This window comes from Felis catus, chromosome C1, assembly GCF_018350175.1.
Source record: "Felis catus isolate Fca126 chromosome C1, F.catus_Fca126_mat1.0, whole genome shotgun sequence".
In the NCBI taxonomy this organism is placed as follows: Eukaryota; Metazoa; Chordata; class Mammalia; order Carnivora; family Felidae; genus Felis; species Felis catus.
In genome coordinates this window covers 53310857-53327157 of record NC_058375.1, presented here as the reverse complement: position 1 = coordinate 53327157, position 16301 = coordinate 53310857, and the positions used below count along the sequence as shown (strand labels likewise).

Sequence of the window (16301 nt, the reverse complement as noted above, 5' to 3'; positions counted from 1 at the left end):
TTAAGTGACTTGAGCCACCCAGGTGCCCCTTAACATTTGTTCTTAATGTTATCCCCTTATATTCTTCAATTTTTTTTGCATCTTCAAGATGTCAAGAACCCCCTGATGTCGACAGTAGCACTGAGAGGAGGCCCACTCAGTTTGGTAACTGATCTGCTGGGTTACAAAGTGAACGCAATCTCCACGAGGCACAAGCAGCAGCACGTGAACGCATCACTATAAACACTAAGACTGTCCGTTCATACAGTTTATTTCACTAGACTGCAAATTTATACACAGTACGAAGGGGTTTCCTGATAGCACGCATACAGTTTACTTTCTGTACTGCTGAAGAACCAATTGTTTTTTTTTTTTTTTTACATTATATCGTGATACCCTATCGTTAAAACGTTATTCAGTGAATTTTTTCCAACTACATATAAACGGAGATTTACCACACACACGGTGCAAGAATGTCTTTATAACATATTTGAATCACAAGATGTGAATCTAAAATACATCACTGTAATTAGAACACTACTTTAAAAATACAATGCCCCACGTTATATTAGCCAGATCGGATTAATCTCTGTATACGTCACAAAGCAGTTCAGTGGATAGCTTCTTGGATAACTGGCAGCAGCTTTGAACTAGGATATCAAAAGAAATCTTTAAGAATCAATTTTGAAGTTTAAAAACATCTTCCTTTATGTACTCAATATTTTCAGAATCAAAATGGGACACTTAAAAATTTATAGTCTCTAACACAAGAAGAAATCCATCCCTCCCTTAGCCGAAAGGCTGGGGTTGTAATACTAGGTTTTGTAAGACATCTGAGAAAAGCATCGTACAGGGAGTGGAAATGAGTGAAAAAGAGACATAACATTTCTTGAAAAGCATTTTGGATTCCTCTGTCTTCCCTGCCTCTGTCAAACAAAGAATACTGCGTTACAAAAAAAGACAGGTTTCCGTAAGATGACGTTCTAAAGAAAATGTATGTAAACAAGTCAGAGAGAAGGATTTCTTCATTTTCCCATTTTGTAGAGTGGGGCAGTGGGAGGATATCAGTTAAATAATAGAACTCCTTAGTCAACCACTTCACACACAAAACAGCTAGGGATAATTGCTGACAATTTCTCATGTGTTTCCTTTTCTTTCCCCCAAAGTTTGAGAATGTTTGAAAGTTCAATAAATAGTAGAAAAATAATCCTTTACTTAGAAATTTTGAGATGCATCATTTAGAGCTTAACAGGAGTTCCATACAGCAACTGTGGTATCTAGGTACCGCCAGAAACAAAGCGAGATCTTCCGAAAGCACACATTTCTGTCTGGATGTGCCACGTTCCCAGTCTCCGGCTGGGCACACTTGTCTCTCTTCCAGTTAAGGAGAGCCGAATGTTTCTGGCTCCTTGGGACATTCCTCTGGCTCAGCTTAGCGAAGGTTCCCAATGTTTCGTTTATGGGTCTCGCCTCTGTGTTTGGAGGTTTGCCTTCTGCTCCATCCCATTGGTATTATGGCAGGTTCGTTAATCAGGCTTACTTCCCCTCCATTTCAGAACCAGCTTCGCACTTTCACAAACGTGATTTTGTTGTTGTTCCTCATTCCGAAACACATTTGACAGGCAGCAAGTGAGTTAAACCGCTCTGGACAACGCACGAACACAAGGGGTCTCTTGCTGTGGATTATCTGATGCTGGCTCTTCTTCCCTCCAGAACATTCTGTACCTCCCAGCTCCCATCTTCTCGTGGAGGTCAGGAGAGTGTTAGCACTCCGCATCGACGGTGTGTACTGTCACGGCCGCCTGCAAGTGGTGGCTGTGGTGCGGCGTGGGGTGGTGGGAGCGGTAGTGGTGGAATTTGTGACTTAGCAGGGCGGCCGTCTGGGGCGGGGCGTCCAGATCCAAGTCCTCGTCGTGGTTCCCCACATCCACCCCAGCTGACAAGGGGTCATTGTTGCACGGGGGGTTTTCACTATCTTCCTGTGGGCTCATGGTGCTGTAACCTAGAAAATGAACAGAACAAGCAGCTGAGAGCTTCCAGACACAGGGAGAGGTGACTGAAGATTTCTAGGGCACGGGGAGATGTTCCTATCTTTGTGTTACATGCGTGCAAACGTCTGCAGGCTGCCAGCAGACGTCAAAGTGGCTTATTTTTGAAGAGATCTTCTGTTAGCTGTTTCTCCTCTGCGCCACCACACCCCCCCCAACAATTACACAATAAAAAATTTTAGACACCTGAGAAAGTACAGATAAGAAAAAAAAAAAAAAATATATATATATATATATAGGAAGATTTTACCCAAATCCCCAAATCAACACAACAAAAACTAAAATCATCGCTGTTCCCACCTGATCCACAGATAACTGCCATTGACATTTGGGACTATCCTCCTACACTTTTCCCTGAGATAAGATTAACTTTATTTGAATGAATGAATGAATGAATGAATGAATGAATGAATGAATGAAAGAAAAAAGAGAGAGAAAGAAAGAAGGGAGAGAGAAAAAGAAAAAGTAGGGAGAAAGAAAAATAAAAAAGGCAGCTTCAAAAAAAAAAAAAAAAGAAAAAAAAAGAGAAGAGAAAAGGAAAACAAAGTCCTAATAGGATTCAAATCAAGTTGGGGGCTGGTGGAGAAAGCTGGGCTTCAACAGGCCTGCATGTGATCTCACAGCAAGGACAAAAACAAGTGTCTCCATTGTGCGTATATCTGTTCTATGGCACACACCGGTGTCCTGGAATTCCTACACACAAATTATACAAGTGAGGGAAATGATGATCAGAGGTTAATGAACTTGCCCAAAGTTCCAGTACCTGATGGGATACGAACTCCACATATACCCATAGCAACTAGCAAAGGAATCAACTATTCTCTGTGTAAGCTGGCTCACTGTATTTAAAGATTAATTTCTTTTGGTATTCTAAGTAATACACGTTTCAAAAGAAAATACCCTTGCTGATCAAAGGATTCCATTCCAAGAGCTCTGGCATGTTTTTAAATATTGCAAAAATCCCCTTTAAAATTTTTGAGAAGTGACAGCTCATTAATATTTCCACTGCATCTACGGTTAGCATCAATCAGAGCTCACCCATGGGTAGTGCTAGTCACATTTGTGGTGCAAAATTGATGTGCTTGCATACAGCCAAGCAAGAATGGGATATGGCGGAAAATGTATGCTGGGTGCAAAAATGAGAAAGGCAATTCTCTGTCCTCAATGAACCATTTTGCAAATGACAGAATTATTTAAGTCAGTCTAACTCCAGAAATATTTATTGCGCACCTACTATGTACAAGATACCGTGTTAGGCATTGCAGGAGACACCAAGGTGAAAATCTGCTCCCTGCACAAGGAGCTTAAAAGCTAGAGTTTGAGAAATAAAATGAATACAAGCATAGATCCGTTCAATTATTCATTCATTGAAGACCATTATGCAGCCAGAGAGGGAGGCATGAATAAGAGATGTCTCTTTTCCTTAAGGATTTCACAACCGAACAGGAGACATATTTGTGAAGCTGGGTTTATTCTAATGCAGATGATGATAAGTGCTATAGTTGAGGTATAACTGGTATCGAGAACATGGAATAACTAATTCCGGCTGGAAGAATGAGAAAGCTCCACAGAAAAACTCCTATTTCAGTTGGGCTTAAAAGGATATGTAGGAGTTTGGTAAGTGGATAGGAGCAAGGGAACAGGAGCACAGCCTAGAGGTGTGGAAAGCCAAGGCCACTGCTGTACCATGTGGCTAGGACAGGTGCAGGTAGGCAGTTGGAGAATGTGGCAGGAGAGAGGTGGAAAGGTGAGTTACAGTCAGATTATAAAGGCCAAAGCAGAGAAAATGGAGGAACAATACATTTTGAACAGACTGAAAAAAAAAACAGCATGACAGTTTCTGTGTTTCAGAGAGAGTTCTTGTGGCAGTTTCGAAGATGAATAAAAAGGAAATAGAGGGGACAGTTGGGAGGTTATTGCAACAGCCCAGATGACAGACTAAGAATTAAAACTAGGGGTATGGGATTAGGCAGATTTAAAAGTATCTCAGAGGTGGAAACAATAGAAGTTGGCAAGCAGTTAAAAGTTAGGGGGGTTTGGGGGTGATGACTTTGAGTCAGGATGAAAAGACTCGGAGATCCCAAGTGTCAGGGATGAAGGGGGCAGAAGAGGGTGAAGTTCATGGACATAGGCGTCTATCATCACTGAGAGTCTCCTTGGTGCCAGGTGGGGGGCTCAATCAAAAAAGGGGTAATGGGGAAGCTCCAGCTCCCAAGAAGCCCACAGTCAAGAAGGGGAAACAAAGGTATTCAAACAGAGGCACATGGAGAGGGATACCAAAGCTGATTAACTTGGCTTAGGACACCTTACGAGGACACTTAAAGTGGCCCTCATGGGAGAGAAGGGGTTCATTAGGTAAAGAGCGGGGTGGAAAGGTACTGCAGGCTGGGAGATGAGCAAATGCCAAGACACAACAGCCCGAGAGCCTCTAGGGGCTTTGGGGATGATAACAAGCTCGGTATGGGGGAGAAAGCAGAAGGAGAGGAGACTGAACATGCGGGCTCAGACCAGATCAGGAAGTCTGGCTGAGCTAGGAGCTGGGATTTAGCAACAGCCCAGAGGTAGGGGAGGGTGCAAGGACATAACATGTGCTTGAAGATGATCACTTGTGGCAGTGAGGCGGCTGGAAAGAAGGTGGGACTGAGGCTCAGAGGACAGGAGGCTGTGGTGCTGGCCCAAGGAGATGATGAAGACCTCAAGTGGGCCAGCGGCTGTGTTACGTAGGGCAAGCGGCCGGCTTCAAGACACTGTTCGCGCTCAGAGTAGGTTCCCTTTGGTGGCCCAACTGACTTCCCTGGGGGGAAGATCCAGGTTGACATCCTTGGATAAGGTTGAAGTTTCTAGGTTCAGGGCTGGGGAAACAGTGATGCCTTTCCTCAAAAATCAGGAGCCAGAATGGGATTCTCAGCTTCAGCAGGGCTCGGTCTGGAACGTGAGACTGGATGGTAGACGCTGAAGCCCCAGTTACAGAGTGCTGTGTGTGCTTAAGCTGCCATGTGCTTCACACGTAGGGGACTCAAGTAGAAGACACACTTTTAGCAAAATCTCAGCATCTATGTTGATGATTGTTGGCCAACCTTTAGTGCTAGGCTGTCTTTATCTTGCCTCCAAGTACCTCCTGAAGGGTTTCCCATCTCCACTCATTTACAAGCACCCACAGAAACTGTTAACTCATTTTCACATTCCTGGTGTAAAATTCATGACAGGCCTTCTGCCGGGCTCACCCTCCCACCTTCCATCATCCGGCTATTGTCCTTCATGCTTCAGTTTTTAAAGGTCTTCTCTGGGAAGCAACCCAAACCCCCAGCACCCCATCCTGCCAGCCCACGTGGGGTCTGTTGCCCCTTCTGTGAGTTTAAATGGCATTCTGTGCACATCTCTAGCTTAGATTTTTACTATGCAATAAAACTTAGGGCCGTCGTGGCCATTAGTGAATTTCCATTTATTTTTGTACTCCTAATATTCAACGCAATGCTTCACACAGAGCAGGCACTTCATTTTTCAAAATCACATTACTATGCTCCCAAAGCAACGGTATTAAGAGATTTTTGGGTATCTGTGGTTTTATCTGGTGTGACATTCTCATCTAACAATGAAGACGTTCCAGGATTCACTGGGCCCTGCCCAGGGGTTCCGACTTAACATGCCAGGGGTGCTCTGGACCTGGCTGGTCATAGGCTCAAGGGTGGTTTTAATGATGGAGCTGTTCCCACAGCACCTCAGGGGCACCCCATTTCTCCTGCTCTTGCTTTCTGATGAGAACCCAAGCACAGGGTCTTCCAAAGTGAACCCCTTGCTCTGGGACATTCTGTTTAATTTTCTCAGTGTGGCAGTACTGCTCAGCCCCTCTGTAACTTACTCAAGCTTCCTCTTATCTCAATAATTAATGAAAATCTGGAGGGAGGGATAGCAAGCTGTGGAGAAGCGGGAGAAAGCCAAACACATGCTCGTACTTAACAAACTGAGTGTTTACTTAGCACCAGACAATTCTGTTGAGTGCTGGGAACAGTGATGAATAAGACAGACTCAGTATGACTCAAGGCAGAGGAAGCACTATTGAAAACACAAAGGATATCAGCCAGTACTTTCAAAGGAAAAGTTTCTTACCATCCAAAGGTGTATGTAGTATAGTCTCTGAAAAGGCGACCTCAAGCAAAAAGTAGGCTCAGGAAGGAGACCAGGCGACCATTGAGAACAGGAGTCAAGATCAGGCTTTTTGGTATTGTGCTTACATATTTAGCTGATGGTTCCTGAAGAAACCTCTCTGGATGGGTGGGGAGGTTAGGTCACTCTGGGGACTCACTCTCCACCTTGTGGTCACAGAGAGTAACTGTGGGAGAATATCCACGCGCCTCCAAAAAACAATGGCCCTAAGTTGCACTCTACAGTTTTTGACCAGGTTTTCAAGGTTCACCATTCACCTTTTAAGCTTTTTGGAATTTGCTTCACTAGGAGGAGGTCTCCCTTTTACAAAAAAAAAAAATGTTGCTTAAATACATTTATATCCAGTTTCTAATGAGCTGGTAACTAACACTCAGATTCAAAAGGGACAAATACACATTGGTGGTTTTTAACCTAAAGATAAGCCAGTTGATGAATGGATAGAACATGAGATTTTCAGAAGAAAAAAATGGGCAGACATATAGAATTAAAGCATAAATAGGTAGTAATTGTTTTTAATTGCTACTTGCGAGTGTAACAGTAAATCGTCAAGGGCTGAAAAACAGTCATTCTAAGTGGTCTTAGAATATTGATGAAAATAATTCTACCTTTCAAAAACTATTCTTATTTTAGTATTTTTAAGGTACAAAAATTAAAATAAGATTCCTTTGAAATACAAAACTCTCTTGGCCTCATGAAATACCACTGACCCCTGAGCAACTTTGAACTACATGGGTCTACTCGCAGACTAGTTTTCCATAAATACAGGACAGGGCTATAAATGTATCTTCTCTTATGATTTTAACATTTTCTTTTCTCTAGCTTCCTTTAAGAAAACATTATATAATACATGTAACATACAAAATGTAGACTAATCCACTGTTCATGTTCTTGGTAAGGCTTCCAGTCAACAGATTATTAGTAGTAAAGTTTTTCTTTTGGCGGGGGTGAGAAGTTATATGTGGATTTAAAATATCTTTTTTTAATGTTTTATTTTTGAGAGTGAGAGAGAGTGGGAGAGGGGCAGTGAGAGAGGGAGACACAGAATCTGAAGCAGGCTCTAGGCTCTGAGCTGTCAGCACAGATCCCCGTGCAGGGCTCAAACCCACGAACCGTGAGATCATAACCTGGGCCGAAGTCGGCCGCTTAACCAACTGAGCCAACCAGTCACCCCTAGATGTGTGTGGATTTTTGATTGCGCAAGAGTGGGGGTTGGTGTCCCTAATGCCCATGATGTTCAAAGGTCAACTGTATTTCTAAATAAAAATACAGCTTGAAGTCTACAAGTTTGGCCTGGTGACATTCAGTTTTAATTCTAGGTATATCACAATTCTGAATCACATCCTGAAAATCTAGTCTGTTCAGTACTTATATATTTATGTGTTTTATTCCTTTGAGTTTCCTTTTGTGGATCAGACCCAAGGTAAAAATGCTCACCGGGTTGCAAAGAACCACGGTGCTACAATTTTACCCCGTCAAGGGCCAACGCCAACAGCACCAAGGCCACCTTTCCCCCAGGGGACTTCCATGATTCTCATGCAGATAAAAGTGAACTAACTAGCTCCCTATCTTCTTTGTTCTGGTCCTTTAAGGAAGCTGTCCTATTCAGTCTTTTATCAGTCTTATGAGTACATGCATTCGTTTACAGTTTTCTGCTAGATTGTACATTCCTTGAGGGCAGAGCGGGTATGGAGGTGGGCAAGTCACCCTGACCTCCCACCTGCCATATGCTATTTCATTTGGTGCTCACAACTTCACCAGGGAGACATTTCTAATCTCATTTTAATTATTAGGAAACTAAGGTCCAAAGTAGCTTCACTAAGATCTCATTACCTTAGGAGGGGTAGGAGGGGGAGAGGTGGGTTCCAAGTGAGCTGTGCTTGGCCCTATAATATAAGCTCTTCCATAATCACTCGGCCTCACAGAAATGAGGCCGCCCCTTCACAAGGTCCCCCCACTGTGCCTAGCAAACAGAGCTGAGAAAGAAGGGTACTGACAAAACAACGAGATTAGATTTCCTTGTTTTCACGCGAACCTACCCATGGCCTATTCTTGGCATCACAGGGACATTAACCTGATGCCACCACTTTTAGTGACCCACCATTCAGGTTCAGGGATATGACAACATGCAGTTAAATGCTATTGATTTTTGTGGTACATTTGGAATTATGTGGAATGTCAATGTCTTCCATTTCTTTTGGTGTTGCATTCTATCTGCACGAGGAACTATTTTTCATTCCTCAGGGATAACAGGGATCCAATTATTGTGAAAAATGAAAGAAAGCAAGCCCTTAGCTAGATTCCTTAGCTTTCAGATACTGACACTGCATTACTGCTTTCATCTAAGCTGTTGCTTCATACACCATTTTACTAAGACAATGGGAGAGCTAATGGAACATTGGAAACGTCACTCAGAATTCCAATTTCGTATTGAAGCAATTTCTATCCGGGGAGAAGGAAAGAGAGAGAAAGGATTCAGTATTTCTGCTGAATAAGAAATTATTTCTGTTGAACTTTAGTAGCCTCAAACCTGTTTTATTATTCAAAGGAGAAGAGGCACAGAACTGCCTGGCAGAATGAATTTATGCAGGTTCAAAGGTTTTTAGGGGAAAAAACCCCAGAAAGTCAAAGAAACTGAAAAATTTAAGTTGTGCTTTGACTCTGCATAGAAACCTGAAGTTTCTACTTAGTTGGTGGGAACAATGTCATTCAAAGCTCAAATTAGGAACCTCCAATTTACAAATCAGAGTTTTGGCTTCTGTTTTCCAAAGGGAGTTTGAATACCTGGCTGTCATGTAAAAGGCAACACTGGTTGCCTTGACGAATATCCACTCCTGCATGTTTTAGCACAGGGCTGGGAGCTCACTGTTTGTAGACTTCCTTTTTTTTTTTTTTTTCCTAGGGTAGATGTGGAGAAAGAGTCAAAAAGGTATAAATGCATTATTTATGCATTAAAAAAAGATCTGATTCTGGGAAGAACATAAAGTTTTCTAGCAAATTAAACAAGCACACGAGAAACAAAAAGATCTTACAATTACAAAAAGTTCTTACAAGGCCCTACACTCCTGTCATGTTGTTGCGGAACACTGGCAGTGATAGCTACAGGGCAGGACATGTCTGCTATTCTCTGTGACGACAAGCCATCCGGATGTTGGCAAGGTAAGAAGCTAGGTGGTGGCCAAGTCTTTGGTACAGCATGTGGACTTGATAATTCACAGCCCGCTCAGCCTTAGTGCCGACCCTTTCTGAGCATCTTAGAGGCATCTTCTATAACCTCCATGACTATATACACCAGTCCGCTTGCCTCTAAATCTCCTTTGCCCCAACTTTTCTTTCATCAGCCTTTAAGCCCAGTGCAAACGTTGTCTCTTTGGTGAAGGCTTCTCTGAACCTTCCAGGCAAGGCTGGAGGTCAGGATGGGGAATGCCACAAGGAAGCATGAACTCTTGTCATGTCCAAAGTGTATACGTGGCTGAGAGAGCTCTTGAGGATGCTGGTGTTGGCCAGCTAACAACAGTGGGTAGCAGAACTGATGTGGATGCCAATTACCAAGGATCATGTGGAATGGTAAGCGGGTTCCATTCAGACAATATGAACCTTTATGCATGGAGAACACTTAGATGCAATCTGTGTGCCCAAGGGTCATCTCACTTATTCCTGCAAGTGCCGAGACAAAAATCAAAACTACCCTTGGGCTCCTAGAAATGTGCCATGTTGTAATATGTCCTTTGGAGAACTATGCCAAAGTAATGAATTTGAGCACAGAACAGGAGGGAGAAGAGGGGATGTGAGCACTGGCCCACAGGGAGCCCACCAGACTCTTCAGAAGGAGCTAGACCTTACCATGATCGCTTTCTGTTCCTGATCGACCCCAGTAGCGACGCCTCCTCTCTGGACTGTGTGCATGTCGTTCGATGACTGCAGCTATAAACCGAGTATTGCTGACTGTGGGGAGAAGACAGTTAATCACTCTTGTGCCAGTATCCTTACTGTATAGAGTACATTTGCTCTGGGCAGGTTCATTCACACACTGGGGGGAGCTATTCTTTGGAGAAATAGAAGAAGTAAATTATTATTATTATTATAATTTTTTTTTAATTTTGAGGATTAAGGGCAGTGAGAAGTTCCTCATCACAGGTCTCCAACATGCATTAAGAAGACATGTTCTACACAGTTGTAGGCCAAGGTATGTATCTCATGCTAATTGAATTCTTTTTTGATAAAGAAATGCTCTTCCCCCCTGCAACTGAATTATATACATTTAATCCCTGGAGGGATTAAAACAATGTATATCACCTGATGATTCGCTTTCTGAAATACTATGCTGGAAAGCAATGAGGAGGAGAAAGAAAAGGTAGGGTGAGGTGTTAGGACAAAGCACTTAACGAGAAAAGGAACATCAAGACTCCTTTTAAGATTTTCTGAAACAAAGCAAACACCTACACTTATTTATTCCTAATGAAAATGGGGGAGGAAAAACCCTCGCCACATTAAGATTCTTAAATCTTAATATACGCCAAAAGGGTAGAAGACAGAACATTTATTCTGGTTTAGCCTCCTGCTGACACGTTCCGCAACGAGGCAGCTTGAATACTCACTGATGCCTCTGTCCTCATGGCTGTCATCGTCCCTTTCATCTCTGTCATTCTCCAGGTTGGACATACGCACTGACATTTCTACCCATCATTAAAGAGAAAGAAACATGACTATTTAATCAAACAAAATCACCCACTTTAATACCCTGTGGAGGCCTCATTTTGACGGCTGGGTGACAGCATTCCATCAAGAACGAGTCCAAACTTGGAAAAGAATAAACTGATGTCCCATGTCCCATCCATTTTTTTTTTAAAGGAGGAGGTAGCAGGAATCAAAACAGGGAGGACCAGAAATGAATAATCAAGAGAGGCACCTGAAATTAACTTCTGAAGAAAGGAGAGCAAATAAGTTGATAGAGGCTAATGGATCTTTAATCCTCTACCAATGTACCTCAAACAGAAGGAAGGGGTCTAAAGCCATGGCTGAGTGTGCCCAGAAAATGGTGTTACAAAACCCTATTAAAAGGCCAGGTATAAGGTAACACTGGATGACTGTCACATACTTACCAAGGGGAAATCTGGGTATCCAAATTTTACCACAGGGAAGGAGCTTTGTGATTAGTCCTGTTATTAAATCAGGCAGCATTATCCCAAGATGCCCCCCACACCCACCCCACTGCCCCATCAGGATTGCGGCCACAGTGAACTATTCCAGCATCAATCTGTCCTTACTGCTGCAAGGATGAGCAAAGTGGCCCTGACCAAGTCCAGAACAATGAGTGAATCTTATCTCCATAAAGGTCAGGTTAATAAATCCCTGGGGCCTTTTACAAAACATGGGGAAGCCCATTAAATGGTTTCGTCCTTGCAAACGGGCACAGATATCCCATTTAACTCTTGGTATGGAAGCCATGATTGCAGATTAATCATTTTGTATCTGGCTCCAATGGGTTCTCCTCTTCAAGAGCTGTGATTATTGCTTTGCACATGTTCCTTCACACCACGGGATAACAGCTGCAATAGAACAGACTCATGGTCTTGCCAACAGGGACCCAGGCTATCTTTGCCTCACCTGTCTGAAACAGCAAAGACAGCACATCTGAGTCAAGCATCCCAGTTCCCCTGCCTGGCTTATTCAAGAGGCATGCTGTAGGAGGCTAATGTGTGTAAGACGAGAGAGCATTGGGGGATTTTCTGGGGAATCAAAATGAAGCTCACAGGGTTGAGATACTAAAGAATGAGCCACGGGCTAAAGGTGGCAAGTAGGCTTTGGGGACTTCCGAATCACACTCCATGAAAGTGGAAAAGGTAGTGCTGTTCTTAGAATTACTTAGGGGCTTACACGACTGGCCACTGTCTTTTCAGCTCTGGAAGGACGCAAGGGAGGCTGCTGCCTCCCAGAGGAGCTTTGGATTCATTTGGGGCTCACCTTGGGCAGCAAGAGGAGACATGTGCTGGTGACTCCGGCGATGAATCTGATGGCGGTAGGCATACACTGCAAGGACGAGGACCATGATGCATCCCATGATGCCTCCGGCCACGGGGCCCACGGGGGCACTTTTAATCATGTTCAACGTGACTACCTCGTCACCTTTATTAAAGCAAACAAATAGATGTCCTTTGTCAAGATCTCCCAAGTGTGGTAGGAAGTGGGGATGGGAGTAGTAAGATGGAGGGACTAGAGTGGGGTGGGGTGGGTTGAAGAGAAGAGCAGGTGCTTTAAGTTTTGAAAACCTCAAAGAAGATCCACCAGAACGTGGGAGGAGTGGCTTCTTTTAATCCCTGGTTCTCAAATTAAATGTCGGCTGCTCGGCAGAGCAGGAGCACATTTGGCAAGGACTACTAAAACAAGTGAGTAGATGAGAATCACTTAAATATGTGCTGCCCAGTGCTAAGAGCCTAGCTCCCCGGGGTGTGGGCTACTCTTGGAAGAGAAGTCATGTAGCACAGAGGTGAGGGCAGCGTGGGCCTCTTGGCACAAATTTATTGTACCTGGTGTCCTTTATGACAACGAGTCAGTTGCAGGACTCTTAAACAGGATCACACTTCCAAAGCTTATAGGTTCCCTTTAAAACATAGCACAGTCACGTAGGAAACTGCAGGTGGGTATATAAAGTGATGTTTTAGAACAAGGTCACTTCAACTACATCCTAAGCTGGTTCAGTAATAATATGTGAGCTCAGGATCCTTCCTCACATAGGAGGAGTTTTTCTTCTATGGATGGGCTAATGTGGGGAGGTGTTTAAAAAAATAATTAAGTAAGGGTTTAAATATCTCACCTCCCAGGGATGCTTTGGGACCTTGTACTAGCTCCAGAAAGACACTGAGAAAATCTCAGAGGAGGTGTGCAGGTAGTAAGTATATTTGAGGTCTTGGGGCCTGATTCCAGACACGTTCCTCCCTCCAGTGTCCCTGGTCCCCGACCCTAAGCTACCCATTAGATAGCTCTGGCCTCTGCTGACTCCAGGACCTGAAGTACTGACTTGTAGCCACAGAACTTCTGCCTTGCAAATATCATGAGGCAACGTTGCAGCAGGAGAGACCAATGTGCAGTGGTCACTCCACCCATCGCTGGCCCTGTTCTCCCGACAGCTGGGACTCAAATTCAAACAAACTCCATGGTTCAGCCACGCAGAAACCAGGCCTGACATTTCTCAGAACTAGCTTTATGGGAATGAATTCCAGGCTTGTAAACTTTGGCAGGATACATGGCTGCTTACTCTGCATAGAATATCTAAGCCAGCTTTGAAGGTAATTATCTGCCTTGGATTTGTAACTAAAAAACTACTGGCAAAGGAAGGAAATGGGAAACTAGGGTAGAGGATCATTTTAAGATTTTGTCCTCGCGTAGAGGCAAAAAAAATTCGTATTCAAGAATCCAAATATTCTGGGTTCCGAACAAACATACCTATTGCTCCCAGGTCATCCACATAAGGACTTTTGGCTCCCACGATCCCCCCGAAGCATTCTTTCTGGGGTGCACAGTAGGATTTGTCCAGGTGAGTCTTTCCATCGCTGTCTACCATGCACCATTCACAATCCAGCACACCGAAGCAGTCCCTGCCAGAGAGATGATGCTGAGTGCTCCGGGAAGCTGTGCTGGGCAGGGGACAGCATATGGACTTGGGCATCAGACAGCTCTCAGGAGCTCCATTACTTACTGGTGCCGTAAGTCCTTGAGCTCTAGTTTCCTTTCCTTATACAAAGAAGAATAGCAAACATCTGCCAAGGCATAGCTGTTTTATGTCTCTCAACAACATGGAAATGAGAGAAATAAAACAGTTCTGCGGATCACACCATAAAATCCACACATCACAGATTAGAAGAGGATTATTGAAAATCATCTCAAAAGACCAAGTGGCCCCAAGGTTCATTAGATTTTGGCCTGACATCCCCCATGTGTAGGGTCATTTAAAAAAAAAAGGGGGGGGGAAGGAAGGAAACCTGGTCAAATCAATTTGGGAAACATGAGGCAAGTTAAACAGCTTTCCTTCCTGCCAATTTCTCAGAACTTTTAATATGTTAAGTGCATTAAGACTCTCTAAGAGGACGTGTGCAGTGTTCCTCAAATTTAGTTTTGGGGGCACCTGGGTGGCTCAGTTGGTTGAGCGTCCAACTTCGGCTCAGGTCACGATTTTGCAGTTCGTGAGTTTGAGCCCTGCGTTGGGCTCTGTGCTGACAGCTCAGAGCCTGGAGCCTGCTTCAGATTCTCTGTCTCCTTCTCTCTCTCTGCCCCTTCCCTGCTCATACTCTGTCTCCGTCTCTCAAAAATGAATAAACGTTAAAATAAAAATTTAGTTTTGAGTTAGTGCCTAATATCCCAAATTAATCTATCTGATGCCCTCTCATTCCTTTGCTAAAATATGCACTAAGAGCAGAACTGGCTGCCTGTTCTACCCGCTGACCGTACAACCAAATGGCAATCGGCAGCTGTAATACACACTCCCACCCCTACAGCCCACCACAGCCACTGCTCCCATGATGGCTAAGCCCAAACATCCTAGAGAGGAGGGAGATGCAGCAGGGGACATGTAGTTGTTGGTTTTTTGGTTCTCAGAGCTACCATGAAACCTATCTGCTTTCTAAAAAAGCAGAACTGATCAGCTATAACCCACAGAGCTGGGTTCTGTTTCAGGAACCCAAAAGCCCCTGCCCCTTGCCCTTGGCTTCTGTGTGCCATGTCCCCTCTCATTCCTTTTATCTAAAGAGTAACTTTCCCATCCACAGAGGAGGTGACTAATATATGGTACCAATGCCAAGCAGCTATAAAGAGTGAAAACTGGACAATATTACAACCAGTGGATAAAAGGCATACAGAAATCAATTTTGGGTCTGAAAAATTGGTACATATTTAGAAAACATCAAGAATGAGAGTAATAAATAACAGCTGGCAAAGCTCAATGAGGCTCCAGGTCGCCGTTCCTTACTAGACTCTACTCCTGCAGTATCATGTTGATACCAAGGCAAGCAATGGGCAATGCTTACCCACTTTCCATCCTCTGACTGCACCTGCTGTTGACACACTGGTGAAGGGCATCTTGTAGGCCAGGGTCAATAGCTGTGTATGTTACCGGTTCCTGGTGGACCTCGCAGCTTGGGTTTCTATGTAGGAACAAGTCTGGAGGTTAGGACCAATACCACTCATGTTCTAAACTCATCATGCCTCTGGTCCCCGACTGCCTCAGACAGACCTGGGTTTGAATTCTTGCCACCTATATGTAACTATATGTAACCTTGGGTCAGTCACTTAACCACTCTGGGCTTCAATTTGTTTGTCTTTATGTACAATAGAAACAATATATGTATAAAAAGAAAATCATAAATATTCAACAAAACGGGAATGTATACAAGAGAAGTGAATGTTACCTCCCCTGACTCACCACTCTAAATCTTACTTTTCAGAGGTAACCACTATTAACAGTTTAATGAAGGTCCCTTTTGACATTTTCTCTATGACTAAATGAACATTTACTAGTATATCAGTATACACAGGATTCTTTCATTTAAGTTCTAGAGAAGGGACTTACCCCAGTTTATTTAGCTGTCGTCTTAAAACTTGTCGCTGATATAAATAATGCCATATTATGTGTAAGCACATGTGTGTATAAAAGGTATCTATAGATTTATCACAAGGTTAATTTGAAAACCAAGTGACTCAATGTGCATAAAGTATCTGACACATGGCAGACACTTCGCGAATGCTTGTTAACAGTCCCCTACTTTATATGTACAGAGCACATATACTTTGAACATTTTCACAGCGTTTAAATTTAAACCTGAAAGAGGACTTCATTGGAAGGCTTGAAATCTGGCTCAGTGAACAGTTACATCATCAGAATGAATCACTTCTTATACCACAACCCAAAACAAATCTATAAATGAGGCTCCCAGGGTGCATGTATCTGTGTATGCCACATACATTTATGTAATATGTATATTTTACCGGTTCTCTGCATTGGTGAGGTTGCCAGTGCACTCATTGACCTCTAGAGGGCACTCACAGGGACATTCACATTCATTTTGTTCCATTCTGAAAGGCAGTAAGAAAATTACTATGCAGAGGGTCAATAACAAACTA

The 16301-nt window shown here is 43.4% G+C and overlaps 1 protein-coding gene across 3 annotated transcripts in view; it reads right to left on the bottom strand.

Moving 5' to 3' along the window:
• Positions 1-232: 232 nt before the first annotated feature.
• The window catches only part of CACHD1 (cache domain containing 1), a 212656-nt gene continuing 196587 nt past the window's right edge, over positions 233-16301 (bottom strand). For all 3 annotated transcript variants that reach the window (XM_023258777.2, XM_045035964.1, XM_019837162.3), the window contains 7 exons: positions 16167-16253; positions 15209-15325; positions 13632-13783; positions 12153-12314; positions 10787-10864; positions 10032-10133; positions 233-1981 (listed from right to left, as the gene is read on the bottom strand). In XM_023258777.2, the coding sequence (XP_023114545.1) occupies positions 1743-1981; positions 10032-10133; positions 10787-10864; positions 12153-12314; positions 13632-13783; positions 15209-15325; positions 16167-16253 (937 nt within the window). In that variant the 3' untranslated portion in view covers positions 233-1742. The remainder of the gene's footprint in view (positions 1982-10031; positions 10134-10786; positions 10865-12152; positions 12315-13631; positions 13784-15208; positions 15326-16166; positions 16254-16301) is intronic.